The sequence below is a fragment of the Balearica regulorum genome, chromosome 5 (assembly GCF_011004875.1).
Source record: "Balearica regulorum gibbericeps isolate bBalReg1 chromosome 5, bBalReg1.pri, whole genome shotgun sequence".
Classification (NCBI taxonomy): domain Eukaryota; kingdom Metazoa; phylum Chordata; class Aves; order Gruiformes; family Gruidae; genus Balearica; species Balearica regulorum.
This window is the reverse complement of record NC_046188.1, coordinates 49167009-49192256: the sequence shown is the minus strand read 5'-3', so window position 1 is coordinate 49192256 and position 25248 is coordinate 49167009. Positions and strand designations below refer to the sequence as shown.

General features: G+C 39.8%; 1 protein-coding gene across 4 annotated transcripts in view; it reads left to right on the top strand.

Moving 5' to 3' along the window:
• Positions 1-25248, top strand: part of LDLRAD3 (low density lipoprotein receptor class A domain containing 3) — a 120072-nt gene that overhangs the window by 14489 nt on the left and 80335 nt on the right. For all 4 annotated transcript variants that reach the window (XM_075754718.1, XM_075754717.1, XM_075754716.1 and 1 more), the window contains exon 2: positions 22742-22888. In XM_075754718.1, the coding sequence (XP_075610833.1) occupies positions 22742-22888 (147 nt within the window). The remainder of the gene's footprint in view (positions 1-22741; positions 22889-25248) is intronic.

Sequence of the window (25248 nt, the reverse complement as noted above, 5' to 3'; positions counted from 1 at the left end):
AAATTATTCAATATACACCTGTGGGCTTTAATATTAATACTTTGCATTTTTTTATTATGGTTCTTGAAAAACAGTTTATATATTTAGAAAACTACTGATGAGTATATATCTTCAGGTACTCATCTCAACATCTGAGCAGCATGGAAACATAAATTATAGATGCTTGCAGCATTCCCATGGGATAGAAGAGTATTAGTAATCATTAACAGATAAGGAAGACTGAAGCCAAGGAAAGCAGAGTAATATGATCATATAAGACATCTGTGGCAGGGCTGAACCCTGTCTCCGGTCTTCTCAAATTCTACCCAGAAAGCAGCCTTTTCCTAAAACGGATCCTGTCTGCAAAACTGGACTATGTTGTAAGTACTGACATTAATCTTCCTCCTCCTGAAGCGTGCATTGCCAACATTCCTGTCGGGGAGTGGACTAGGAGTCGGCACACTAGTATTAAACTGTTGTGTTTAACGCAGCATCATGGTGTTTAATGCTAGTTGGATGACACATGGCTGCCACTTTGTAAAGCTGAATCTGTGTCTGCCTCAACTCTGGCAATTGCTGTTGAGGGTGAAAGCTCTAGGAGTGTGAGACACATTTAAGTGCATGTAGCCAGTATGTAGGGCTGTCTGCTTGGTAAGCTTGATGAAGAATTGGGAAGGGGCAGGATAGCTTACATAATGTGCAGTGAATGCTTATGTCATCATGTGTCTATTTGGTTTTTAATAGTATCAGATAGATAATGGCATCAGTAGAAAGCTCAGGTGTGAAGTACGGTAGGAGTAGACTGAGTTCTCTTTCCTAGATTACCTTTGTGCATTAGTGATAGGAAATGTGCCTGCATGGTATTATTGACAGCCTTCAGTGGCTGGCAAGAATATTTTAAATCCAAGAGTGAATGCCTTGGCTTTCTACTGAGCTTCTAGTTGAATTTATTTGCATTGGCAAAAAAGTTGGCTGACTTGAAGGCATGCTATGCGCAGACGTAAAATATCTTGAAATAGCAGGGCTTGAAGGGCTTCTTTGCTTTCTCAGGGGCAAATTCTGCCACTAAACACATGTTGTAGATCACATTTTAAAGTGTTTTTTCCCTGGTTCCCATTTTGCTGCCCTTTAGTTTGAACACAGGTCTTTTTTTTTTTTTGCTTTCTGGAAAGGTAGTAAGATGTGGTTACTGAAATTATTGAATTTTGTACATGGAGCGCTCACTGTACTTCTCTGAAGTGGGAATATTTTACACATGGGTGAAATGGGACACAAATCAAGGCGATGTGTGATCATGTGCAAATAGAACTAAGATAACATCCTAGAGATAACGGTGATCCTTGGCAGTGCAAAACATCAAGGCAAATTAATTGCTGTCTGCCCTGCTTTGTACCTTACTTAAAATGGAGATATCACTTACCCACCTCAGTTTCTTTAGTTTCATAAATGCTGGCAAGTGCTCGGTTCCCCAAAGTGAGTGTCATCAATAATTCATTATCACTTAATTGCTGGAGCTGATTTCTGATTGATTTGGTAAGTAGGACGCTAGGAAATTGTACGTTTCCCCTGTCACTTCCACTTCACTGCTTTTGCCAACGTTTCATGGAGGAGTTGTCTACATGCCTTTTCACTCTTCTTCCATGGATGCTTTGCCCTAGGGCCACAATGTAACTGGAGGACCTTACAAAAAGAATGGGGCAAACAGCCTCAGATGGGGTTGTGGATTTCTTTTTCTATCAGCCGTGTGTCCAAGGAAGGCTGAACCACAGACAGACTGGAGTTGGAGGGCTCAGCCTTGCATGTATGACACACCGTCACTGTGGGTCACTTATGTTTGTCTTGTTCAGATGGAGAGGCTTCTCCTGGACTGCTGTCTTTTTTTTCTTGCTGGTGCTCAAAGTGCTTAAAGGTTTGCTACTTTTGTCTGATGCTGTTGTCTATAAGCTTGGCTGAGAAGACTGTTTCAGTTGTTTCTTTTGTATCCCTACTTTGAATTGTGTGTGAGCTATTTCTGATGGTTTTCCATCATAATGGGAATACATAGTTTTGGAGTGGATGACAGTTGTAGTTATATTTTGCTTTTTTTATGTGAGGAATGTACTTTAAATTGTACCATCAGAAATGAGGATTTGAAATTACATAGGTTCTCCTTCCAGTGTTTCCTGACTGCAAAAGGGTGAGTCCCTCCAGTCTCCCAGGGTGGAGTATGGCAGACTTCTTTTCTGGCAGCAGTTTGGACACTAAAGAGGGGAATTTTAAAATAGATGTCCTGGAAAATATGTGGTGCTTGTTTCTCTTAGCATAGGATAGTCTCTGTTCTATGTAAGTTATGAACTAAAATACAAATGAGGAAGCAGTGCAGTATCACAATCTTACATACCTAGAAATGAGAGGTGGGGAAGGACTATTGGTTTGTCTGTATAGTTTATCCCCTGGGGCTACTTAAGTATCTGTCATCCTCTTTGTTGGATGAAGATCCGAAGGTAAGTAAATACAACAGGACTTTCATCATAGTATCTTCTGATCACTTTTCTGTAGTTTGGGACATAGTTCAGATTCTGCAACGTAAAGACAGTTTAACACCTGTGCAGGGTTTGGCAGTGAGAAACATTCTCAAAGGCTGTTCTACACATTCTATACAGTGAGAATTTTTTAATGGGCACTCCAATAATGACAGTAATGAAGGTGCAAAGTTACCTTGCTGGTAGCAGTCTCTGTGAGAAAGTCTTCCTGCCTTTGAGATGAACCTTCCTGACTACTGAAAAGATACTCTGTACCATTGGCAGGTTATTTTTAGAGGAAGTAAGAAATTAATTTTCCCCAGAGAGCTCATTTCTTTGGCATCGGATTTCTGATTGTATCTTCTGTACAGCCTCTAGCTAGCTGTGAGGACTCGTGTTGCTACTGCTACTTGTTCCTTGTGTGTTGCTCCCTCCTTCTCTTTGGAGTCAGCATATGGCACATTATAGATGAAATGCTGATCATATGAGTAATCTTAGTGACTGTAAGTGGAAAGGAAGCAAGAACTTTCATGGTCAGCTTAAGGATGTCTGTGTTTGGGAAATTGTATGAGAGATGTTCAGGTGTCCTTCTTTTGAGTTCACACATGGAATGAACTTGTGTTATTTGGTGGTGGTGGTGAACACTTCAGTTAAGTTTGTTTGTGCAGTCATCAGCTGTAATGCAGTCAATACTGCAGTATTCCTTTTAAATTTATTTCTTTGGAAATCTGGAGAAACCACACCCATAGTGCAATGAGCTAGTGGATAATTTTAAGTGCTGCTGGCTGAGCCACATCGTCTGCTTTGTGTATGAAACACATAAATATGGTGTAGGACACTTACAGCTTGTGTTGTGTTTACCAAGAACAAAGTTGTTTGGTGCTAGAGTCCTAGGAAAGTTTTGATATTGCATTGTATTTTCTATATCTTAGTTTTTCCTTTGAACTAGCTTTCAGCTAGTTCACAAAATATGGGTCAATGTACATAGTCAACAGTAATATTATTTTTGTGTTAACTTCCCGAATCAGAAATATCCAAATACATAGCTTGCACTGAAGTGACAAGTGCATAAATCTTTATATGTTATAGACTATATTGTGTTTGAATATGTGAAAATTAATTGCATAGGAGGTTAGAAAAATGGGAAGGACCTATAGTAATCACATTCAGCTTTTTTTGAGTGATTAAAAATTTAAGTTAAATTAATTGTATTTATTAACTGAGCTTCACACTTTTTTTCCTATTTAGAAGGGACTAACCCTTGAACAAAAGAGAAGCACTGTTGTTGAAGTAGAAAGCGAAGATAGTTGAAGTAGAAAGTGAAGATAGTTGAAGTGCTTTCAATATAATGGACAACTATACACTACTTTTCTCCTGCAACCACTCCAGTTACATGGCCATTAGCAAGTTAAATTCTTAATAAAGTATTACTGAAGGAAGCCACTCCTAACTGTCAACTATCCTCTTTCCTCTGTGCTAGTTGCCAGGGTCACAGGAGTCTCGTTCCACATGAAGTAGTGTGAGATGTAGACAGGCTTTCTTCAAGACCTGAAGTGGAAAATGCAGGTGATTTGGCGATATCTTTCACAAAACTCTAGTTCTTGAATGCAAGGAATTTACTTTTATGTTACAATCCTCTTACATGCTGGCAAATGAAGGCCTGTCTGGAATGAATTGGTCTGGGAGGCACTTGTGCGGGTCTCTCTGAAAACAGAACAGTCTGATGTATTGTGTAATGTACGAGGTCACAGGTTATCCAGTGACATCACCCATCTCTCATGATGGTGCTTATCCTGTGTCCTAGACAGTATGGCTTATTGTCTTCTGCTAATATGTACTGTCTCCTAACAGGACAGTAGTGCTGTCCTCTTAAATTGCTGTGACAGGGTGTCACTAAGCATTAGCGTTTATAAAGAGGAACGCCATTTTTTAGCAGCATCTTGAAGGATAGTGACATTTTTTTGTTTGTAAGAAAAACCAGATTAAAAAAGGTCCTGAGTTCATGGTCTGTATGATATAAGTGCAGGATTTACCTTCTTGGCCAAATACTTTTGCCTTTATAAGAGTGATTTTTGTGCTAAAGTACTGATCTCTATATACTTCAGTAACTTGCCAGTATTGGGAAGTATAAGTGAAGGGAAAATTTAGGGAAGATAATTGTGTTAAATGAAAGCCCCCTCCTACTTCTTTTGTAGGAAGAAAGTCTTTGGTTTTTTAATTTGTTTTTCCATTTGCTTTGCATCTTGTCTGAAGTATGTGATCTCTTTCTGAAGTGTTTAACTAATATTGCAAAGTTATAGCAGGGTCTGTTACCTCAAAGAGCTTTGTACCTCGCCTGTGAGGCCTGTTTCTCTGATGCTAATGAAGTGGATTCAGAGAAGAGAGAAAACCTCCGTGTATGGGTGATTGCAGTTTACCCAGCTTTCTGACTGGGAAGGTAACTCTTTGTAACTCTTTGACAGAAGATGTGAACAGAATGTGTCAGCTTGTCTTAAGAAAAGTAGAAATTATTGCAGTAGCTGGGAATCAAAATTAAATACATGAGTCTATGAAGAATCTCAGATGCCTTTTTAAAGATCTTTATTGTTCCCGAGTGTTTTCAATTCAGTTTTTCCCAGTAGAAAAATTAGTTTTGAATGTTCAGCAAGACTCCCATTCTTTTAAATATGGGCCCATGTGTTTAAAGTGATGGTATGTGTGGCAGCAGCTCCGGTGCTGAGGGGCTGAAAATCTTAGTAAGTCTGCTTAGGTACTTCATTAGAAAAATCTAAATCCAAACGAGCAGCAGCCAGTATGGGCTGCAAGTGGGTTGATACACTGTTCTGTCAAGTAACGAGTTGAGTTACGATAACAGCAGTGGTGCACAGACACAATGGCTCATGGAAATGCAAAGGCTGGAGACTGCTTTGGTCACTGCTGTTGCACACTTGCATTAAATGGAGTAGGAGAAACTTTGGCTAGTGCCTGTATAATGTTACGCTGGTGGTCTATTTTGATGGCAATGGCTGTCAGTCTAGCACTATATATTACCTACCAGAGTGTCCTTAAAAATATCTATTATGTACAGGTTTTTTTGTCTTTTGAACTTCTTGTAGTGTGTGAGAAGGACAGAAAGGAAGGTACAAATGTGTATGTGAGTGGTAGTGGAGAGCCACGGTTAGAGCTAGCCAGTTGTGATGATTCCTTGGGGCTATAAAAGAAATTTGAACGTGGTTGTTACAGAGAAAATATGTTCAGGTTGTCCTTGTATTTCAAAGATGTCTCTTCCTGCTTGCCTTATCTTACCCAGATTTAAAAGCTGCATGGCAGAAGTCTTAGCATTGCTTGGCACTAGCAATTCTCTGCTCATCGACCTGAAAGAAATGATTGTTGAAACTCAGAAATGCACAGTTTTGAGCTGTACTGCCTTTGTCATTATCCAGTCAATACAGTCTGATTTTTCTTATTTCTTTCTTTCCAGAGATTAGGGGGGAAAAATAGACAAGCTTTCATAAAACGTGGTATCTTTCTTTTAATTCTGATTAATCAAATACACTCTCTACAAGTAAAAAAGCACAATGGGAGAGATCCACTTATGCTACATTTACACCCTGTAATTTTCAGACATTAGTTGCTGCTAAATTGGCAGAATGATTGGTACCAAATATACGTGCTTTGCAATTATATCTGCTGGGTTGGTATTTATGGGAATGGCCAACTAGGCCAATGAGACTCAAAATTAAAATTAACCCCTAATGGCAACATGCTGAAACTGCTGTTTCATTAGTGTATTCATCAAGGCTCTCAAGAACCTCTGTTATGGCTAGTGTCAGGTGCTACTGCAAGTGGTAATGCTTGCTTCCCTAGAACCTCAAAAAAAGATTGGCAAATCTATGAACTTAGTACATCCTAAGTTTCAGTTTGGGTTTTGTGTAAAAACAAATGTATCTTGCCTTGGAACCAAGTAGATATGCGCTTTGAGAATAAAACTTTATTACTGAATATATAGAAGCCATGTCTTTTACCTGGGCATCTTGAGTTCTCTGGGTCACTGAAATATTATAGACTTCTGTTTTTGTGGAAAATTTTTATGAAATTCCTGAGATCTTGTAAGTTCCTTCTGGTCCTCATCTGTGTAACTCTGTAGGTGATTCCCCAGCTCATGTGTTTGCTCTACGGCCCTCCCAGCAATTGCCAGTTTGGCATGTTCTGTCTGGACATGTCTCTGCCCCGGCTTCTTCAGAAAGTACGCTTTGTAGCAGGCATAAATATGATGGATGCCAGGAGGAATGTGGAGTTTTCAGTTTGCTTAACCAGCAAAATGGTGTATGGGGTTAAAGCAAGGTTTTAGAGATCTCCTGAGTTTTGATTTGGCTCAGTGGTAAAATACCTGATACAAAAAATGTTGAATGAAGCCTTAAAAGCCAAAAATGGTTTGGTAGTTAACCAGAAACTTACTAATTTTTGTTAACTCTGAGTTTGTCCTGGGATTGACCCATGTGAGCAAAACACATCCAGGTTTGGAAGCTGCAAGCGGCTCAAGTGAGACACCAAAATATTTGGATTAGGGACTGAAGTATACAAATGCTTATTATTTCTTAACTGGAGTCTACTGGGAAGCTTCTGTTCAAGACTTTTTGTCTAATAGGCACTTTGAGTAGGGTGGCATGATTTTTCTTTTTTTTTTTTTTCTTTGAGGCCAGGATAGACGTGAAAAAGCAGGTGCTACTTTTCTTTATTGGAAACTGTTCGGAGGATTTTAGGAAACAAAGGAAACAGAATTGGCAGGAATCAAAGCAGCAGCAAAAAATGGGAAAAGAAAGCAAACTGGTACACCACATAGACTAAATCCTAGACAGTTTCTTGTGTGGCCCTTTCCAGAGACATTGACCGCAGTTGCCTCCTGCTCCTGGGGAACCATTCATTTTTCTCATGCATGCATGCATCAGAAGTTTTTCTGCTTTTTGCTGGATCTTCCTCTATCTTCGTTCCAGTATTCTTCACTGTGCTGTAAAACACAGCAACTGTTGAAAAAGCCAAAATCCAGGATTGCCTGTATTGCAAACAAGCCCCTGATTTTACTGCTAGCTTGAAAACAGTTTATAATATATGGTGTGCATGGATGATATCTTGCTGTGGCAGTGTTTGCTGGAAAGAATTGGTCACTAGTGTCTTGCAGAAAGATTGCACAGCCATACTACACACCCTGCATTAACGTCCTCTACAATAGAAAAACATCATTGCTCTTAGCTAGGGCTTCTGATACAATGAATAAGTAAAATAGATGAAGTGAAACTAAATTCCTGTGAAAAGCCTCTCACTTCAATATAATCCCTGCTGTGTATCTTCCTAACAGCTTGTTTCCCATTGACAAAATGCAAATGCCATTTATTTCTCTGTTATTGATTTGCTTACAGAAAGCAGCAGAAATCTAATTCATGCAGCAAATTCTGAGTCACTTTATCTTCTGTATAAGTTTTTATTATTACTGTATAAAGCATAGCAAAGAGCTCAGTCTGAATGGGAGAAAAATCAGGCTTTAGGTAGGTGGTTATAAAAGCTGTTATTTTTCACTTGAAGTGATTATTTTCTAGATCTCTGGTAGTGATTATGGGAAATTCCCAACTTCAAATAAATAACCAGTTGTTGTATACATCTGTCATTCCTGAGCCGCATCTTCTGCCACCACTTAACTCTCTTTGAGGCTTGCCTAGTGGAGGACATGTGACCAGAGCTATAGGAAAAGGGCAAATGCACACTGTCTTTTATAAAAGAAACCTCTCCATTCTAAAGTAATGGTAAAATCTCTTCACAAGACCTAGGGCATGACATTTGAAGAGCCTTGTGTCCTGTGATGTCTCACTGTTGAATTAGACCAGTATATTAGCAGTAATCTCCAAAATACTGTGAGAGTGGTGTGAGGTCCTGAATGATCTAAGGGATGTTGCTGTGGCTGTGCCATGGCTTGTCATGTTTTCAATGTAGGGTAGATGAAAATTGGCTCATTATAACCCAACCTGGTGATCCACTGAAATCAAGGCTCTAATTTGGCTTATGTTGAACTTGTTTTTTCTAAAGGTGTATATGTGCATTTCTGCATTATCATTGCAGCTGGAGAAGAATGAGTTCTTTCCTTTTGAAGATCCAGGGAAGTTCCAAGTTCACTTTGCACGATGCTCTGTCGCCCAACTCACATGGTCTTCATGTATGCCCTCTTTTCAGTCTAACTCTTATATCTTTGTTGGATTTGCATTCCTATTTGAAGAGGTTATCTATTTCCAGGTAACGCTTCTGTTTAGGAACAGTACCTCGTCTTCACTGGATGCATGCTGTCACTAGCACCTCGTACAGTCACCTTCTTCCTCTTAAACTGTTGCCTTTCCTTGACGCTGTCTTCTGCTAATTCTTCTCCTAACTTTAAGTATTGCTTCAGTGTATTGTTTGGAAAAACATTCTTGTTTCCTCTTCCAGATTTTTTTTTTTTTAGGAGCCTCAGGAGAAAGGTTTCTGGTATCCTTGTTTTCTGTTCTTAGGGCAAGACTTCAAAGCAGGAACTGAGTTACCTTCCCAGGGTAGGGAAGTCTGCAGATCTGTGTCCCTGTCTAGATTAAAATCGTGGTTATCTGTCATCAATCTCCTCACACTTGGAAATTAGTTCAGTATTGCTGAGTGAGAGGTCATGAGTTTTTTCTGTATTGTAAAGACGTTGTTGATCTTTTGTTTTGTTACTCTGGCTTACATCCTGGCCTTTCTTGGACTTGGCCCCTCTGCAGAGCCTCACATCCCAGCTGTGTCTTGCAGGCTTTTTTGGAGGTGTGGCCTTTTCATGTAGACGCACAGCCAAAGTTCTTCCCTTGTTACTGATACCGCAGCTTGCTTTCTCCTCCTGATGTGCTGTACTGACATGCAGTCAGATCCTAAATGCATAAATTACTCTCCTGATAGCATCAGGAAGATATCATTATCATAACTTCATCTTATTTCGCTTTCCCTACCATGCTTACCCAGTGAGTTTGCTTTCAGAGCCCTGCACATTCTGGCTGTAGCACACCTGTCAAATGGTTATTCACCGGTAAGATGTCAGCATGGGATAGATATTGGCCTTCACCACCTACATGCTTGCAGGGACACAGCATGGAATGTCTGGTTCCGACATGCAGCTTTCCTTACTGGGGAGGACTTTGATATGCAGCTGCCAAGATGCATATTGCTCTAGAAAACTTTTCTTCGTTGCTTAAAGAAGGAATTGTGGCGTAGTTGTTAAGAACAAGCAACTTTATTAGATTCTTAGAGTTGAAAATGGCAGGAGTGTTTTGGTTTTAGTTATCTGGTTTAGCCTGAGAAAAGGCTACAGTCTTTGTCTTGCTTTTAACCTAGGGGTGCATTTCCACAGCAGCATAAGACGTTCGGGAAGTCTCTCCTTCCAGGGCATGTATGTTCCTCTCCCTCTCTTCTGTGATGGCAGATGATCTTGGTGGTGGGTTGATTCAGACAGCACTGAGAACTAAAGGCTTTTTAGGTTAAGTTTTTTAAAGCTTGCTGCCTACCTGTGGTGGAATTTATGCAACTGGATAGTAAGAGGGAAGACAGGAATTTATAGCTGGGGTCTGAGAAAGATGGGGCTATTAGCTTAAGCTGTTGAGGAGATGCACGTTTAGCTAATCACAGCTATGTACAAAAAGCAGCTATGGTTAGTTTGACGTGGTGCTTCTGTCACTGACCAATAATATCATTGTGTACTGTCATCTTATGCATTTGGACTGTAATGTCTCTGGAGGTGTTTTGTTTTGTGTTTGTTTTTTTTTTTTTTTCCTCACTGGGTGAAACTGCCTACCAGTTAATGATTTCTGTTTATAAGGGTTTTTTTTTTCTGTAATGCGTAGCTATTGCTTAAACTGCATTCATTTGCAGAGGTTGATTCTGTGTGTGATATGTGTGGTGGGACAGAAGACTGCAGAAATAATAAATATTCTTGTAAGTGCTGAGTGACCACTCATTGGAGAAAGGGCAAGACGATACCTCTTTAGCATCCTGCTGAGGGAAGAGATTGGCATTCTGCTTCATAGCTAACCCTTTTCCCCCTTCCTCTCCTCCCCTTCCACATTTTTGTATTACTGCATATTTGCGCACTGTTGGGTTTGTATGCTGGGATGTAGAGAGGGATAGTATTTCCAGTACCAGGTACCAACTCCAAAGGACTTCAGTGCTTTTTATGCCTGTAAGTTACAGCATACATTAACCACTTCTATAGCGAACTGCTCCTAGAGCAACTGACATTATAGAATTTTTAAATTTTTTTTTGGCAAAGAATTAACACTGACATTTACAGCCTCACAGTTAACTGCTGCCACTCCTTGTGATTACTTTTCATTGAAGCACTCATTAAGTCATCATCATATAGCACAACAGAACAGCTTGAAGTAGCACTTGTGTGTGGGGAAATAAATAGTGAATTCAGTTGTTTTCTCCAGATAGAACTGTGGGGTTTCTCTTTAATTGGGTGTAAGACCTAAAAGAATCTGCCCAGCTAGTAAGGCTGAACATCCCAGAGTCTGCACAGCCACCTATCATCTCTGAAGAGAGGTACCCCTAAGTACAGGTAATTCAATACATGTTCTTAAGCAAGAAAATGTGGTTAACAGCAGTCTCTTATGACCTCTTGGATCTGCATAGTGCAAAAAAAAAAAAAAATCCTTGCAGAAACAAGTCTCAACAATTAAAAACCTTTGATCTTTGAAAGTAAATGTTCAGATTCTGTGATTGGGAAACTTAAACTTATTTGTGCTAAGTAGGTTTTTATTGACATGGAATATCGTCTGAGGAAATTTAAACCTAGCCTCTTTCAACTGTTAGAAAAACAAACCAAAAAAACAAAACCCAAAGAGCTCGTATTTAAGTGGAATTATTGTTGATCACTTCTGTTGTTGTAGGTTATTCCTTTAAATTTGGTTAATTTCGGACATTGAATTCACTTTTGTTCTGGACCTGCAGCTTGCTATGTATTGCTTGGACAAGTGTTTCTTTACCAGATGTGTGTACCTGAACTGACAGAATTTCTACTGTTTCTGCAGCCGTGCTGCAAAATCCCAAATTCGGTTCAAACTTTGTTGTTCTTTATTCCTTTTCTTGCACTTCCTATCATTTAATTGAATGATACATGCTTTTTTAATTTTGGTGTTCACTTTGTACAAGATTTACTGTCTAGTTCTGCCATCTGTCCTTACCTGTTTACACAAGCCTATGATTTATACCGGGTGATGCTGTCGGAAGTATCCGGTTGCCAAGGAGAATGTTAGACAAAGAGGGCTGTGTTTGCTGAAAGAACAAGTAGCCAAAACCTGGGCATAACAAGAGAAAGTAACTATGTACAGATCTGTATGTAGCAGTTTGGTTTCATCTCACATGAATATTTAAAGGCCAGATTTATGGGTGGCTGATTAAGCCCTGCATTGCGAGATCATTTTAAAATTTCATGTTCTATTGTTTTTTGCAGACAGAATGTAATTATTTCAGCAGCTTGTGAAATAAAGGCAAATTTGTATTGCATCTGTAGGAAAGGTACTTGAAAAACTAGAACTTACTAGTAGTACACCTCCCTTCAAGGTGTTTATCTGTCGATATGAGACTCTTACTTCTTTTCTTTCTTCCCTATCAATAGGCGCTTCAAGATTAGTGCTCAGACTTCCTCCCGTTGAAGAAAGAAGATAAGATTCAGCTTGGAAATCTTATTGCTAGATGGATGATGGCCATGAGTACATTTCTTTTACCCTATCTTATCAGCAGAGTAAGCAGTGAGATGAGACTCGTGGAGGAAGAGTTTCAGCATGCAGAGTTGTTCGCATTCCTCTGTCTCCATCTCCTTTGCTATGATTGGTATCATTCAACTTTCCAGTCAGCTCCACCCGCCTGCCCTGATAAAAGATGGATTTGGTTTCTGCGGTGGGTCAGACCAGCAGTTAGAGCTGATGTTGCAACCTGCAACAGTCCTGTTTCTAAAGAAAGTATTTCAGATACATCTGTTCTAAGTAAGCTGATGTTTAAAAGCTGTGAAAATCAAGTGGGTTTTATCTTCCAAAATGATGACAGGTAGTAATTTGAGCATGAGGTGTACAGTTCTAGGATTTTTTGCAATCATACATGGCAGGGGTGGGGAGGGCAGTTTGATACAAGGATTTGATATTGATGGTAGTTTGGGACATGAGAAACAAGACTGAGATTACTTAACTCTCTTTACATCCGTGCCCTGTTGAGAATAATTTAGGCTGTTTTCAGGGTGACTAATACCAAATGACCAGAGAGTGCAGACTTGATGCAGACAGCATAGCTGTTCAGTTTGGTGAGATGCAGCACTGTTGTCTGTGGGAGGACAGATGATACTCTACTGATCATAAAGTTTACCAAGGCAAAGTTAGGCCTCCTTCCCTTTTTTTGAAATCCAAGCTTTTAAGGCATAACTGGCGGACTAATCTGAGGTTATTCACTGTGTCAGATACTTGTACTTTTATTCGTTTGACACTAGTTATGGTATAACCTGATTTACTGTTTCTTCAAAGCATGGTCTGGCTCTGTCCAAGAGGAGGATAATATACCTAACTACCATAAGGGTGCTGCTGAGCAAAACAAGATAAAAATACTCTTTTCTGAGATGCTAAAAACAATTATCTTTTTTGTCCTCTGTAGGTGTCTGTAGTTTGTAATGTGCTCTGTGGGGTGCCTTACTGTTGCCTTTTGTTGTAGAGTAGCCGGTGTATAGTGATGAATGTATTACATACATTGTTGATGAAGAAGTTGGATTCTTTTCTATATACACAGGTTCTGTCTTTTAATAAGAAGTGTCTTGAAAGTTGCTGAGTATGGAGGGTATAAAATCAATAGGATTAGCTTTGCTTTTCGCATATTTGAATAGAGAAATTACATCTTTAAGTTTTTGTTATTTCTGGTTTTGCTGTTATCCCCATCAGGATGCTCAGTTGCATTTTTTTGATGTGTACTTCTATCGCTTATCTTTTTGCCACCAGTACTCTTGTATACTTCCATCAAAATAAGCCTGAAGTTAAATTCAAAAAGTATGTGTTTCTAGCCAGGGAACATCTGGAAAAGGGTTATACATCAGACACTAACCTGATTGCAGTCAAAGCAGTTTCATGCAACAGTGTCTCTCTTGGGAAACAGCACTGCTATACTCCTATAAGGGTGTAAATCAAACTGTTGGCACTAGTCAGGACAGGAGAGCCAGAGCTGTTACAGAAATGGGCAGGTCTGTCACACAGCCTGTGAAGATAGCTACTGCTTTCTGATGCTGAAGCCAAACTTCAAAATAATCTGTCTGAACGCAGGACTATGCCTTCAGAAGCAGTGCCTTCTACTAAGAAGCACAAAGGCAAGCTGTGCTGTTAACATGCTGGTGTTTAGAGTAGAGCTGAAAATTGCCAGGAGTGATTTCAAGGGAGGAATGCCTCTGCCCTATGACTCAAAGCACTGTGCTAAAGGAGGTATCTTCTGAAAACTGAAAGGCCCAAGTCAGTAGTCATCATTGCTGTTTGAAAGCCTTAATGGTCTATAAAGAACTGTGCTCACTGCCATGCCAAAATCCAAAACATGAGCTTCTCCTGGTGCAGCAGAAACTAAAACAATCCCCCAAAGTCTGCTGGTCTTACCTTTTCACTTTTTGCTAACTATGCACATTACTTCAATAAATCAAAGATCCTGTAGACTTGTCTGGCAACCATGCAACAATCCCTTCTGTTTCTCTCCTCATTCCGCTTACCAAGATGTACGAATGTATACCTGACTTTCAGCTGCACAGAAGTTAAAGCAATTAAAAACCTGACTGTGGAGCTGATGTGGAGACAGTAACTGGTCAGCTTTCCTCTGTCAGAGAGTAGGTTCTTTCTGGACTCCATGTTTCCAGGGAGTCAGTGTGATGGTGGGGGGCTGCCTGCTTTGTTCAATTGTGCTGTTGTGGAATGTTCTTTTGTGACAACATCTTATGCTCTTTTGGAAGATCAGAAAGATAGAGTAATAACCTGTAGGTAAGGTGAAATGATTAGAAGAGAGTCGCTGTTCATTACCTGCAGATGACAATTGATGGAATATGTTCTTTGTATTTCAGATTTTTGTTCTGGACTGTGTTAACTTTCTGTTTAAGTGCCTGGAGATAATAGCTAAGCTTTTCTGAGAGTATAAGGAACACATAATTAGGTAAAATGTTTCCATTCCAGAGGATGTTAATTATTAGAGGGTTCTGTGTAAGTGCATGCTCTAATTCATTGCGAAGTAATGGTTTTCATAGTTTGCTTAAAATCACTGAGGGGGGAGGAACTGGAGAGGACTCTGGGATAAACAAAACAATCCTATATTTGGAGTATTGATTTTGCTGTAGGGGTTGGGTGGTCTGAGTTGGTCTTCTGCTGTAAGTTATCTTGGGGGGTTGAGGGCAAGCAGGATGGGGAAACTATTCGGTAAAGATAACCATGTACTCATGTGGCCATTATAGTTGAAAGAAGTTGAGGGTCATGTACTGACCCATTTTTGCCATGAGTATCCAGGAGTCTCCACTAACCAAAATTAGGGAGAAAGGCAGCCATGTGATGGCTCCATTGCCTTGTGAAGGATCATGAACGTTATTTACCATGGGTTAAAAAGGGCTCAACTCCATCATTACTTTGTTCTTGTCTGGAGCAGAACATGTACTCTTTGGAGTTAAATGCTTAAATTCATTAGTGAATGAAAAAGTGGCTCAGTCTCGTGGCTGTCACAGTTCAGGCATGATCTTCATATTTTCCAGGCAGAATGTCAGCTTGGTCTGGTCATCAGGAGGTGATGGGACACATGAGCTTGCTATCTCCTCTTTCACCTTTACCCCCCATTTAATTTCTCTTAGTTACAGCTGGTTGATACAAACACTCCAGTTTGACTCCTGTTGGCAAGTAATTACAAGTATATTGCTAAAGCAGAGACTGGGATCGTGAAATCTAAATTCTGTCCCAAGATCTGTTGTAGGTCTACTGCGCTATTGTGCTTAAATCCTTTGTGAAGACAAAAATAATGTCCTCAGGGTGGTATAGCAATACATCCCTCAAAGGTATTAAAAATAAGATACATTTACCTCTGCCGCTTCTGTAAGGAAGCGATCTGGTTGGGTAGCTTTAGTTTGGATACCTTCTTGCTGAGGAATGCTTCTCTTTCTAGGTGCACTCAGTTCAGTAATCTAAAGGAGTATTTCGTCCTCCTTTCCTCCTCCTCCTTTTTCTGTTTAAACTTGTGCTAGTTTGGAGCTGTGTTCACTCTCTACTCTTAATGACCTATAGGCTGTTTCTCATCCACTGCACTAACTGTGCTGCGAACCCACGGACCTAGGAGATGTATGTATTTTTGGAGACAAGCAAACATGGGGGGTCTAGTGAAATGCCCAGTCCCCCAAATATAGAATCCAGCCATGAAGGCTGTAGGATTAAATTAAGCCTGTTCACCTCAGCTCATTTCCTGCACGTGGTGATGCAAGGAAAAAGCAAATGTTTATTAGGGAATGATTTAGAAGACTATATTTAATTCAGGCGCTTGCATGGCTAAGTGCTGAAATACAGCCACCTACTATAGGGAATGTGCCAATTGCTTAAACTAACACTATATGATATTTAGAAAAATATATTCTGTTCTATGCATATTGTATTATTTATGGTGGAGATCACAATGTGTACCTTCAATAAAGGCAGCTTTTTCTGTGAGGAATTAATGGGTGAAGGATGGGCATCTAATAGTAGTCTGCATTCCCTGCCACTGTAGTTTTTCTGTATAAATTGAAAGAAGCTATCCTTTTTAATGCTCTAAAAAGGGTTTTCCTATTGACTTTGACTTGCCTCAGTAATCTTTAATGTTTAATTGGAACTGACCATAGGAGTTTCTGCTCTTTGACTAGCCCTGATCCATTTTAAATCTTGAAAATGCTAGATATTGAATACATCACATCTCATGGATCACAGTTGGAAAACTGAAGGAGGGGAACCTGAACAGTGAGCAGTTCCTTGAATAATTACTAATTTACTTGCTATTTCAGTGAAGAAGCATATTTGAGCAGTCGTGTTGCAGTGAGGCTGTCAATGTGCCTTTGCAAATAACCCTCATAACTTCTGATGTTGCATAAGCAATGTAATCACCAGTCAGTTTAAATGAGGATAGGGGAGGATAGGGATTAAAACTGTTCAAGGGGATTTAAGTTGTCAGATAATCACTGGCAGGTGTCCTTTACTTGTGACAGATGGCTTAGGTGTTGTCAGAGGCTTCATGGCAGAGCAAAAGAGAGCTTCTCTTATTCTTTGCTTCCCAAAGCCAGCCTGAATTTGCACTAGGATGCTTTTCTTCTGTTCTAGGAAGGCACCTTTGCGGTAGTGCATAGAAAAGCAAATCAAGCTGAAGACTACTAGCATTTGTGGGGATTTGAAACATGCTTATGAACATGCAGCTGCAAACAACTTTGGGTGATATCAAAGGTGCTTATTTAAGAGATGGAAAGTGAAGTTAGTCCTCATTAGCGTACTTCCCTTACCTGTTTGGTGCTGTTAATAGGCAATCTTTTTATGCCCTAAGTACTTGAACTGAGTATGGGACCTTCCTCTTAAGCTAGTGGCCTGCTTTCATTTTAACAATGGGTAAAGTGTAGTAAAGAGGTTAAGTTTGTTGTCGCAGACTCTTTGGGTGGCTGCGAGAGTCCTGATTTTGTTCTCTGATAAGCACAAATCAGCTCTGCCTTCTGTTTCAGTGCAGTGAGTGTTAAGTTTACCTTAATTCCACTGGTGTTATCTTGCTGACAACATACTTCTATTGCCAGTGAAGTTTATGCATGCACATGTTAAACTAAAGTTTATAGGCAAAGCACAATGTTTGGAGTTTCTTTATACTCAGCTTTTGAATTCCTCTTCTGGATGCATCATCTGCATTAGTAGATAGCTGTAAAGTAGATGTGGAGTGAGTCAGATGCTTCATGTCAACATAAAGAAGTATGATAAGATACATCTGTTCTTAGCTGCTAAATTTACGGAAGTAACTGGACCTGAATGTAAGCATTTGTAAATAGTTTTGCAGTCCCTGAGGAATCAAATTTTCTAATACCAGGCACTTAGCACTCCTTATTTGCTATCTTTTAAGATGATGGAGGAAGGTCAAAAAGTGTTCAAGTCTGCCATTATTGCTCACTTTTCTTTAGTTGTGATGTGTTTTGCTGGTGAGTAAATACTGGCAGATATTGAAGGTATGCCTTTTTGATGCCATCTTGCTGCAAATTCCAGTTACTGACTCTCCTTTTGTTTTCACAACATGTTGCAGATTTCAGTACAGTGAGAACATATTTCTGACGTGCTGAAGTGAAACCTGGTGTGGATTTACACCTGGCAAGGGGATAAGCAGAAAGAAAGAATGAATTCATTCAAGTATGGAGTGTACTGTGTGCATTGTGTGGTAGGAAAGTATCACGAGTGTTCCTTCGGCCTCATAGCTACATACCAGCCTGGATCAAAGTAATTCTCTTCACGTTTGACAAACTTCAGACAATGATCCGTTGAAAGTATCCAGTGAAGATCCCAGGATTCCCACAAAAGACTCGCCAAAGGTTTGGCAGTGAAGAGTTCATGCTTTATCCTTGGCAATAGATCCTCTTTGCAAAGAGGCTGAAATTACTGGCATTGTTCATGAGGGTGCTGAACACATAAGTGTCTTGTATTTCTTCCTCTAAACCTCCTTGGCCAGGGTGACTGCCTACTCTTACTGATTACACTTTCTGATACAGAGGCAGCAGTGTTGTCAATAGTGATCTGTCCTGTAATGTGCACAGTTATCTGGAGTGCTTGCAGGTAAAGGGTTTTTTGTGAAAGATAAACTTGACTTGTCTTCTTAATACAATGTGAAGCGCTCAGTATGACTTGTCCTTTTATTTATTTTTCCCTGATTCTTTTTCAGTGAGTATTAAATATTTAGATGCTAACGTTTTTGGAAGTGGCTGCTAAACCAGATTGACTTTCCTTGCTCAGTCCCCTTCAAAGTGAAACAGGAGTCTCTTTTTTTTTTTTTTTTATTTTTTTTATTTTTTTAATTCAGCCCAGATGGTATGTTTCTTAAAGTGAGCAATGTGTTGCAGTGAAAATGGACTACTTCTTTCCCCTTCTTCCCTTCCTCCTGTACTTAACACATCCGCGTAGCTCGTATTTGGCTTGAATTCAAAATTAATTATAGAGGTTGCAGGGCAAATATGTCAACTATTGGAAAGCCAGCTCTGCCAGATTGAAGGAATTTCTGCTCTGCCAACAGGCGGTATAGCAAGTTGGCATCTGTATGGACCTTATTAGAAAAATGGACAAGATGATCTAGTTCACTCCTTTCCATGTCCGTCTTGTGCATGTCTGTAACACTGCTCCTCCTCGTGTGTGTGCACAGAGCCCCCTGAGTTATGCAGTGAGCTGTGTGCTGAGTGGGCAGGAACATTGCGTTCCTGAGGGTTGGGAGGTGATGACCACGCTGAGGATTTCTTTGACGGTTTTTACATGTGATAGAAGAGACTTGCAAAGTGAAGGAAGTAAAAGGAGCAATACAATTTAAAACAGTTCCACATGCATAATTGTTTTGACAGTTCTTTATCCACCAAAGGATTTTTTGGAGATGGAGTAAGGCAATGCATATATAAACTTGCTATGTGCATATGATTCTCAAATTGCTCTCTGTAACCTGCAGCTCTATTCTAGCAGCTGATGAAGGTCATGTTTTAAGAGAAATAGCTGTTGCTTTGGACTGAGTCAGAGTTCTGTGTTTCCATTCTGCAGCAAAGCTTGCGTAGGGCTGTTGACAAGTAACTTGATATGCCAGTGTCTTTTGTTTCCTGTTTGGTGAAAAGGTTAATAATACATTGAGGATAAATTGATTGTATGACAAAGGAAATCCTATAAACAAACAACTTACTAGGTAACAAATAAAATTTGTTATCTGTTCCTGGAATGTTGCTTCAATTTAGTAGGGTAGAAGTACAGCATTTATTTAAAGGAGTTGTTAAAAGCAAAGGGACTCAGTAACTTTTCCGGGGGGTTGTTTCTTGGTTTGTGTTTTGCTTTTTGAAACTCTAAAAACTTCTTAAATTATTTGGCTTGATCTAAATTTTTTCATTAAAGAAGTGTGGAGATCATGGCTAAAGCTTTTCAGGCAAAATAACAGCAGTAGATCTGACAGGAGCTGAACTTTAGTTATTCTGCACAGGAGGTGTTACAGTGCTTGAAATGCATCAAATTATGTTTTTTCAGGAACACTTAGGGGTGCTTAGAGGGAGAAGAGAGTTCTGTAGTTAGGGCAGGTACCTGTGAGACCTAGATGCTTAGGTTCTGACAGAACAAAAGCCTCTGTAATTCCTAGTTCTCTTGTCAAGCTTGAAATAACTCTGATTTACACCAGAGATTTATTCTTAGCCAGGACATTTCAGTTTTGTAATAGTTGAGAACTTGGGAATTCTCTCTAATAAAAGTTATGGAAACTACCAGGGAAGTCTTCCAGTGGTACCATACTGACCTGAAAGCTATTTTTTGAGGGGAGTGTGGAGAAAGGAGTTAGGTTCTGCCGTTGAAGCTCTTGGACGCTTTATAACAAACTTGAGAACATGGCATATTGGCTGTACCTTTACATTGCAAAGAATACCTGGGTATCTCATCTCTTTCATATCTTGATTTGGTGATGGCATGCCATAGCTTGTAATACTGCGGTAGGCAGAGGTGTTATTAGCGCACTTGGAGTTGCTTGTTAATAGGAGGTTGTGTAATGCTGACAGTTTCACCCTTTCTAGCTCTTTGAGTGGCAGTTTTGGTTTGGTGATTACTTACCAGGTAGAGGTCAATGATACAAAGACTGATTTGAATGGTTCAATCACCGGTTTAAGGAAAAAAGAACAAACCACAACAACAACAACAAAAAACCCCTTGCTGGTTGAAGATAGAATAGAACAACTTAGTTGTGATGCTGTAAGGCTGCAGTAGCCCTTGCTAGTGGATGGTTATTGACAACGCCATATCTGTTCAGTGTTTCATGGCAGGACTATCCAAGGACAAACCGTTCCCAATGCTGATTTAGATTTAGGGAGTCAGACATAAAGTAGAGTTGGGTACAGCGTTTCCCTGGGAGCTGCTGGAAGCAGTGAAGGCTCTGCTGGAGTGGGCTGGAGGTGAGCTCTAGGTTGTAGCCTTTTCCTATCGCAGTGCAGAGAGCAAACACGTTCTTTCTTGATCAGAAGAGCAGTGATGCAAGGAATGAAGGTGCTAAAAGCAAAAAGACATCAAATTGCTAGCTGCATAGCCTGAGCTTGGGTTTTGCTGGCTGTCACTTTCTTTAAGGTGCTACAGCAGGAGTTACAGCTGGCGCTGGGTGTGTGGCCAGTGACTGAGATTGTCCCACCTGCCTCAGGCGGCCTTATTTCTACCTTTTTCTGAACTACCTTGTCTTTTAACAGCTCAGGGCAAATTTCCATTAAGGTATCTGCTCTGTGCTGGCAGATTCTTAAAGCATCCCCAGGACAGTCAGCTATTTTCAAGAAATAACATTTGAGAGGAAATAACATTGTTTGGGGCAGACATAGGCATAAAAAAATATCTCCCTAAAGCATTGCTATCGTGTCTTTTGAAAGAGTGATGTAAAACTTAGCAGTTTTGCCTCTGTCAGGGATGGAATGTTTTGCTACGTTGTGGATGAGGAAGGGAACCATCTGTATTTGGCTGATTCAGGAGTTTCTGGAAAGCCTCATTCTTAGACTCATTGTTTTGACAGCTGAGTTCTCCAAAGGTGCCTGTAAGGACCAGGTTCCTCCCTGGGACTACAGGAATGAACTAGGAGACGGCTGCAACTGCTGATCCTGGCAGCTGTGATCTGCTCTGTGCCCCGTGCAGCATCAAAGAACAAGGCACTGGACATGTTGTGTTTATAGTGCTTCTGCTTGCCCCTGGAACTCAGGCCTTCCCGGGGAGAGGAAGCTGTTGGACTCCAACAGGAGCAAGAAGCAAGCTGGTGTAGGGTGGGCAGTGGAGGGAACTGGCTGCAGCTCTGTCACTCTTCCAGAGTTCTAAAAATCAAGCAATTATCCTTAAAATAGGTAAATGATAGGCAAGTTATTAAGCTGTGCATCAGCTTAATTTGTTCTTCCTGGTTTTGAACTATGAAGATATGTGGGCAGGTGGCGGGGGACGACATCTTTTTGTAGCACCTCCACCCTTATGCAGGAAGGTTTGTATTTCTGGTTTTTGTCTGGTCAAGTGCATATTGCCTGGGACTAGTCTGGAACATGACAGAGGAAGACAAGGGGAAGGATATTCTTTCTCTCATCCTCTGCCTTGTCTTACATAGAATCATAGAATCTTTAAGGTTGGAAAAGACCTCTAAGATCATCAAGTCCATCTTCCCCCCAGCTTGACAACATGACGTGCCATTTTGGTGCTTATTAAAATCACTGAGTGTCATTATCTTCCTTCACTGAAGTCTGTGTTTCTGTGATACCTGTATTCCAAAAACAATGCACAAAGTGGGAAATGCAGTAGATTAAAATGACTAGAGCTGTGTTTAACCTTGAAGGCAAATCTCTAAGTTTCCCTCTCGCACTGTTCTCTTGATCTCCAGTATCCTGCTACTAAACATCCTCCACTTTGCAGACTCTTAATGTGCCAACTGCCTTACTAGCCTGTGGATAGATGTATGCCAGGGGACAATATTAACACTAAGCAGCTCAAGTCTAACTTTGATCAGTAGCACTATGATTAAAACTTAATTGAAAACCTAGTATGAATTAGTCAATGTGTTACCTAGTTCCTAGCCCTTGAGTAGCAACAGCAACAACAAAATATTCTACAAGCTAAGTACCGATCTGACAAAGACATGTATGGAGTATGGAGCTGAGTTCTTGCAGCCTCATCTAAACTTATGTTTAGACTTATGTTTAGACCAACCCTGTGAAGGAGAGAGTTTTTTAAAATTACTTTGCTTTGACCTGAGGATACATAGAAGGCTGCATGTGTGTTCCCAGAAAGAAAACAGCAAGAAAGAAATTGGTAAAATGGGGAGTGTGAATGGAGAACACATAAAATGATAATTTAGGAAAAAGTGCTACCAAGTACCGTACTCAGGATACTGATAGGATAATGACAAAACAACCAGGGTCAAGATCTATTTGTCTCATGTTCATTCAACCACTGATAAACAGCTTGCTCAGTGACTACTTTTGCACCCTTTTTAAAAAATCCCCTGTAAACTTTTGTCTTTTTTGTTTGTTGCAGAGAGCCAACTTTTGCCTGGGAATAACTTCACAAATGAATGCAACATTCCTGGAAACTTCATGTGCAGTAACGGGCGCTGTATCCCAGGGGCTTGGCAGTGTGATGGGCTGCCGGACTGCTTTGATGACAGTGATGAGAAGGAATGCCGTAAGTGACCATTGCTATGACCTTAACATGCTTAATATTACAAGGCTTGGCTAGGTGGTGTTACTGGTGTGTTCTGTAGCATATGTTAGGTGAGTAACAAAGCTACTGCCAGTTTCTTAGTTTTGCTATTGTTATAAAAAAATATACAGCCTTTCTTATTATTTCAGGTCTTCAAGGTTCTTAAAATTGTCCAGTTTTAATACAGCACTTCGTAGCAAGTACCTAAACCTCTATTCACAGATGAATAAATTGAGACAGACTTGATTCATAATTCTTCCAGTGGAAGAGTGATACCCTGTGATTTTTAGGGATTCTGTGTATATTGCTTCAGCACATTGGCCTAGTGCTCTAAGTTGACCTTCACTACCATCAAGACTAGTTCTTTTTATTTCAAAATTGTTGATTATATCCTGTTATTTTTGTTCTCTCCTGTCAAAATGTAGTTCTTACCCCTTTGAAACTTAATACTAACTTTTTGGAAAATAGACTAAATGAATTGACTACTAGTGTTTACCTGTTTTAATCCTCTCTACAGAACTCCCAGTTCTAAAGAGCTAAAAAAAATCTGATATGGTTCTCCTCTGTGATTGCATCTTTTTCTTAGCATTAATGAAGCTTTAGATAATGTTATTCAGTCATTAGTTAGCATGAAACTTTCAAGCCTACACATTTTACCCAGACAGCAAGATTATGTAGCAGCAGCATAACACGATGATTTGAAATCCAGTTGGGAGTGAAAAAAACCCTCAAATTTCATGTGCTTCTAGAGTGACTGAGACATTTCTGAGAAGAAAGTTACTGCTTTTCATCTAACAGATGTTGGTTTTTTACATATACTTTATGGAGGTTTTCATTAAAATTAAACTGAATTGTAAGAAGCTTACCTTTCCCAGGATACTTCCAAGACATCATTAGCTTTGCTTATGGAGCAGAAGGAAGAAAGAATAGCTTCTTCCAAATTAACTGACTAGAAGTACTGTATTTTTCTTAAATGTTCTTGCTTATTTAACTTGATGCATCTTCTTTAATCCCAGTTATCCATCCCTTTTTAAAATAAGGAGGCTTTAATAACTGTGCTGTGGAAATCTCCATACATAGCATTGCTTTAAGTCAGTGAGCTTGTCTCCCTTTCTAAGGCATTAAAAGTATCTGTATAAAATATCTGATGCTTTGCAGTCTTTATAAAGCATCAGACTTGTGTTGCAACATTGAAGGCAGGTTAATATTTTTTTTTCTTAGATTTTAACATCTTAGGAAAGGATGGACCTGTTCTAAGGATTGATCATTGTGATTCATGTCTGTTCAAACCCTAGCAGAATTTATATTAGTGGGAGCTTTGGCAAGAATAAAAAATGTCCTTAAGTTCAACTGCTACCTTTCAGTGAGATGTTCCTGATGACAACAGCTGTGTGACTCTCGGGTTCCTCATTACCTGGCTCATGAATATGCTGCTAGCATGACTTTTGGTGTGCTGTTTCTACTTCTTAAAACAAGCTGAATGATGGCACTTCTCTGTATTTGTAGGATACAAACCAGGATGTTTTCTGTCTCCAAGAGCATTCTCATCTTCTGCCTTGCATGAATTTTGTTTCACCTGTTACTGTTAGAAAATCTTAATGAAGATTTTCATTAACCTTAATGAAGATTTTCTTAATGAAGGCTGGGCTGGGTATTTAACCATGAATTGGTAACAGGAAAATATACTTTGTGACTCCCTGTTCAAAAATTTCCTTACCAAAATTAGTTGGATCTAGTGAATTGCAGGTAGTAAGGAACATAGTAACTGACAATAAAATATAAATAGCTGCAAAATGACAGTTCATAAAAGTTGTTCTTGTCACGACAGACTCAAATGTCACTGATCTAGGCCGTGGTGCAACTATGAATTTAGGTTTCTGCGGAATTGTCCTTTGCGTTTTTTATTTAAATACTTCCAACCCACTTGATTGGTTAACAGTTTTCTGGATGAGCATCCTTTTGGTCCTGCCCAAATTAATGGAGATAATTAGACCTTCATAAATGTAAAATTAGTATGGAAAAGAGACAACAGGGAGAGCAAGGGATTCCTATCCTGCGCTGGCCTGCTGTTAACAGGTCAGATAAGCCAAAACAGAATGGAGATAGTGCTCATTTGAATCTCCAAACAAAAAATTAATATTCATGCGAACAGGGTTCTGTAGTGCATCCAGAGAGCTTCAAGCTGCCTGTTCTGCATCTCCATCCTCTTCATTTTAGTAGGCAGCTTTTAACTCTGTGTATGCTGCCATGAGAAGCATGCCTAATGAACCAGCCACTCTGTGTGGGGGATGCTGAATATGCCTGTGTAGCTACAGTCTGTGCACCATGGTGGAGACACGGGA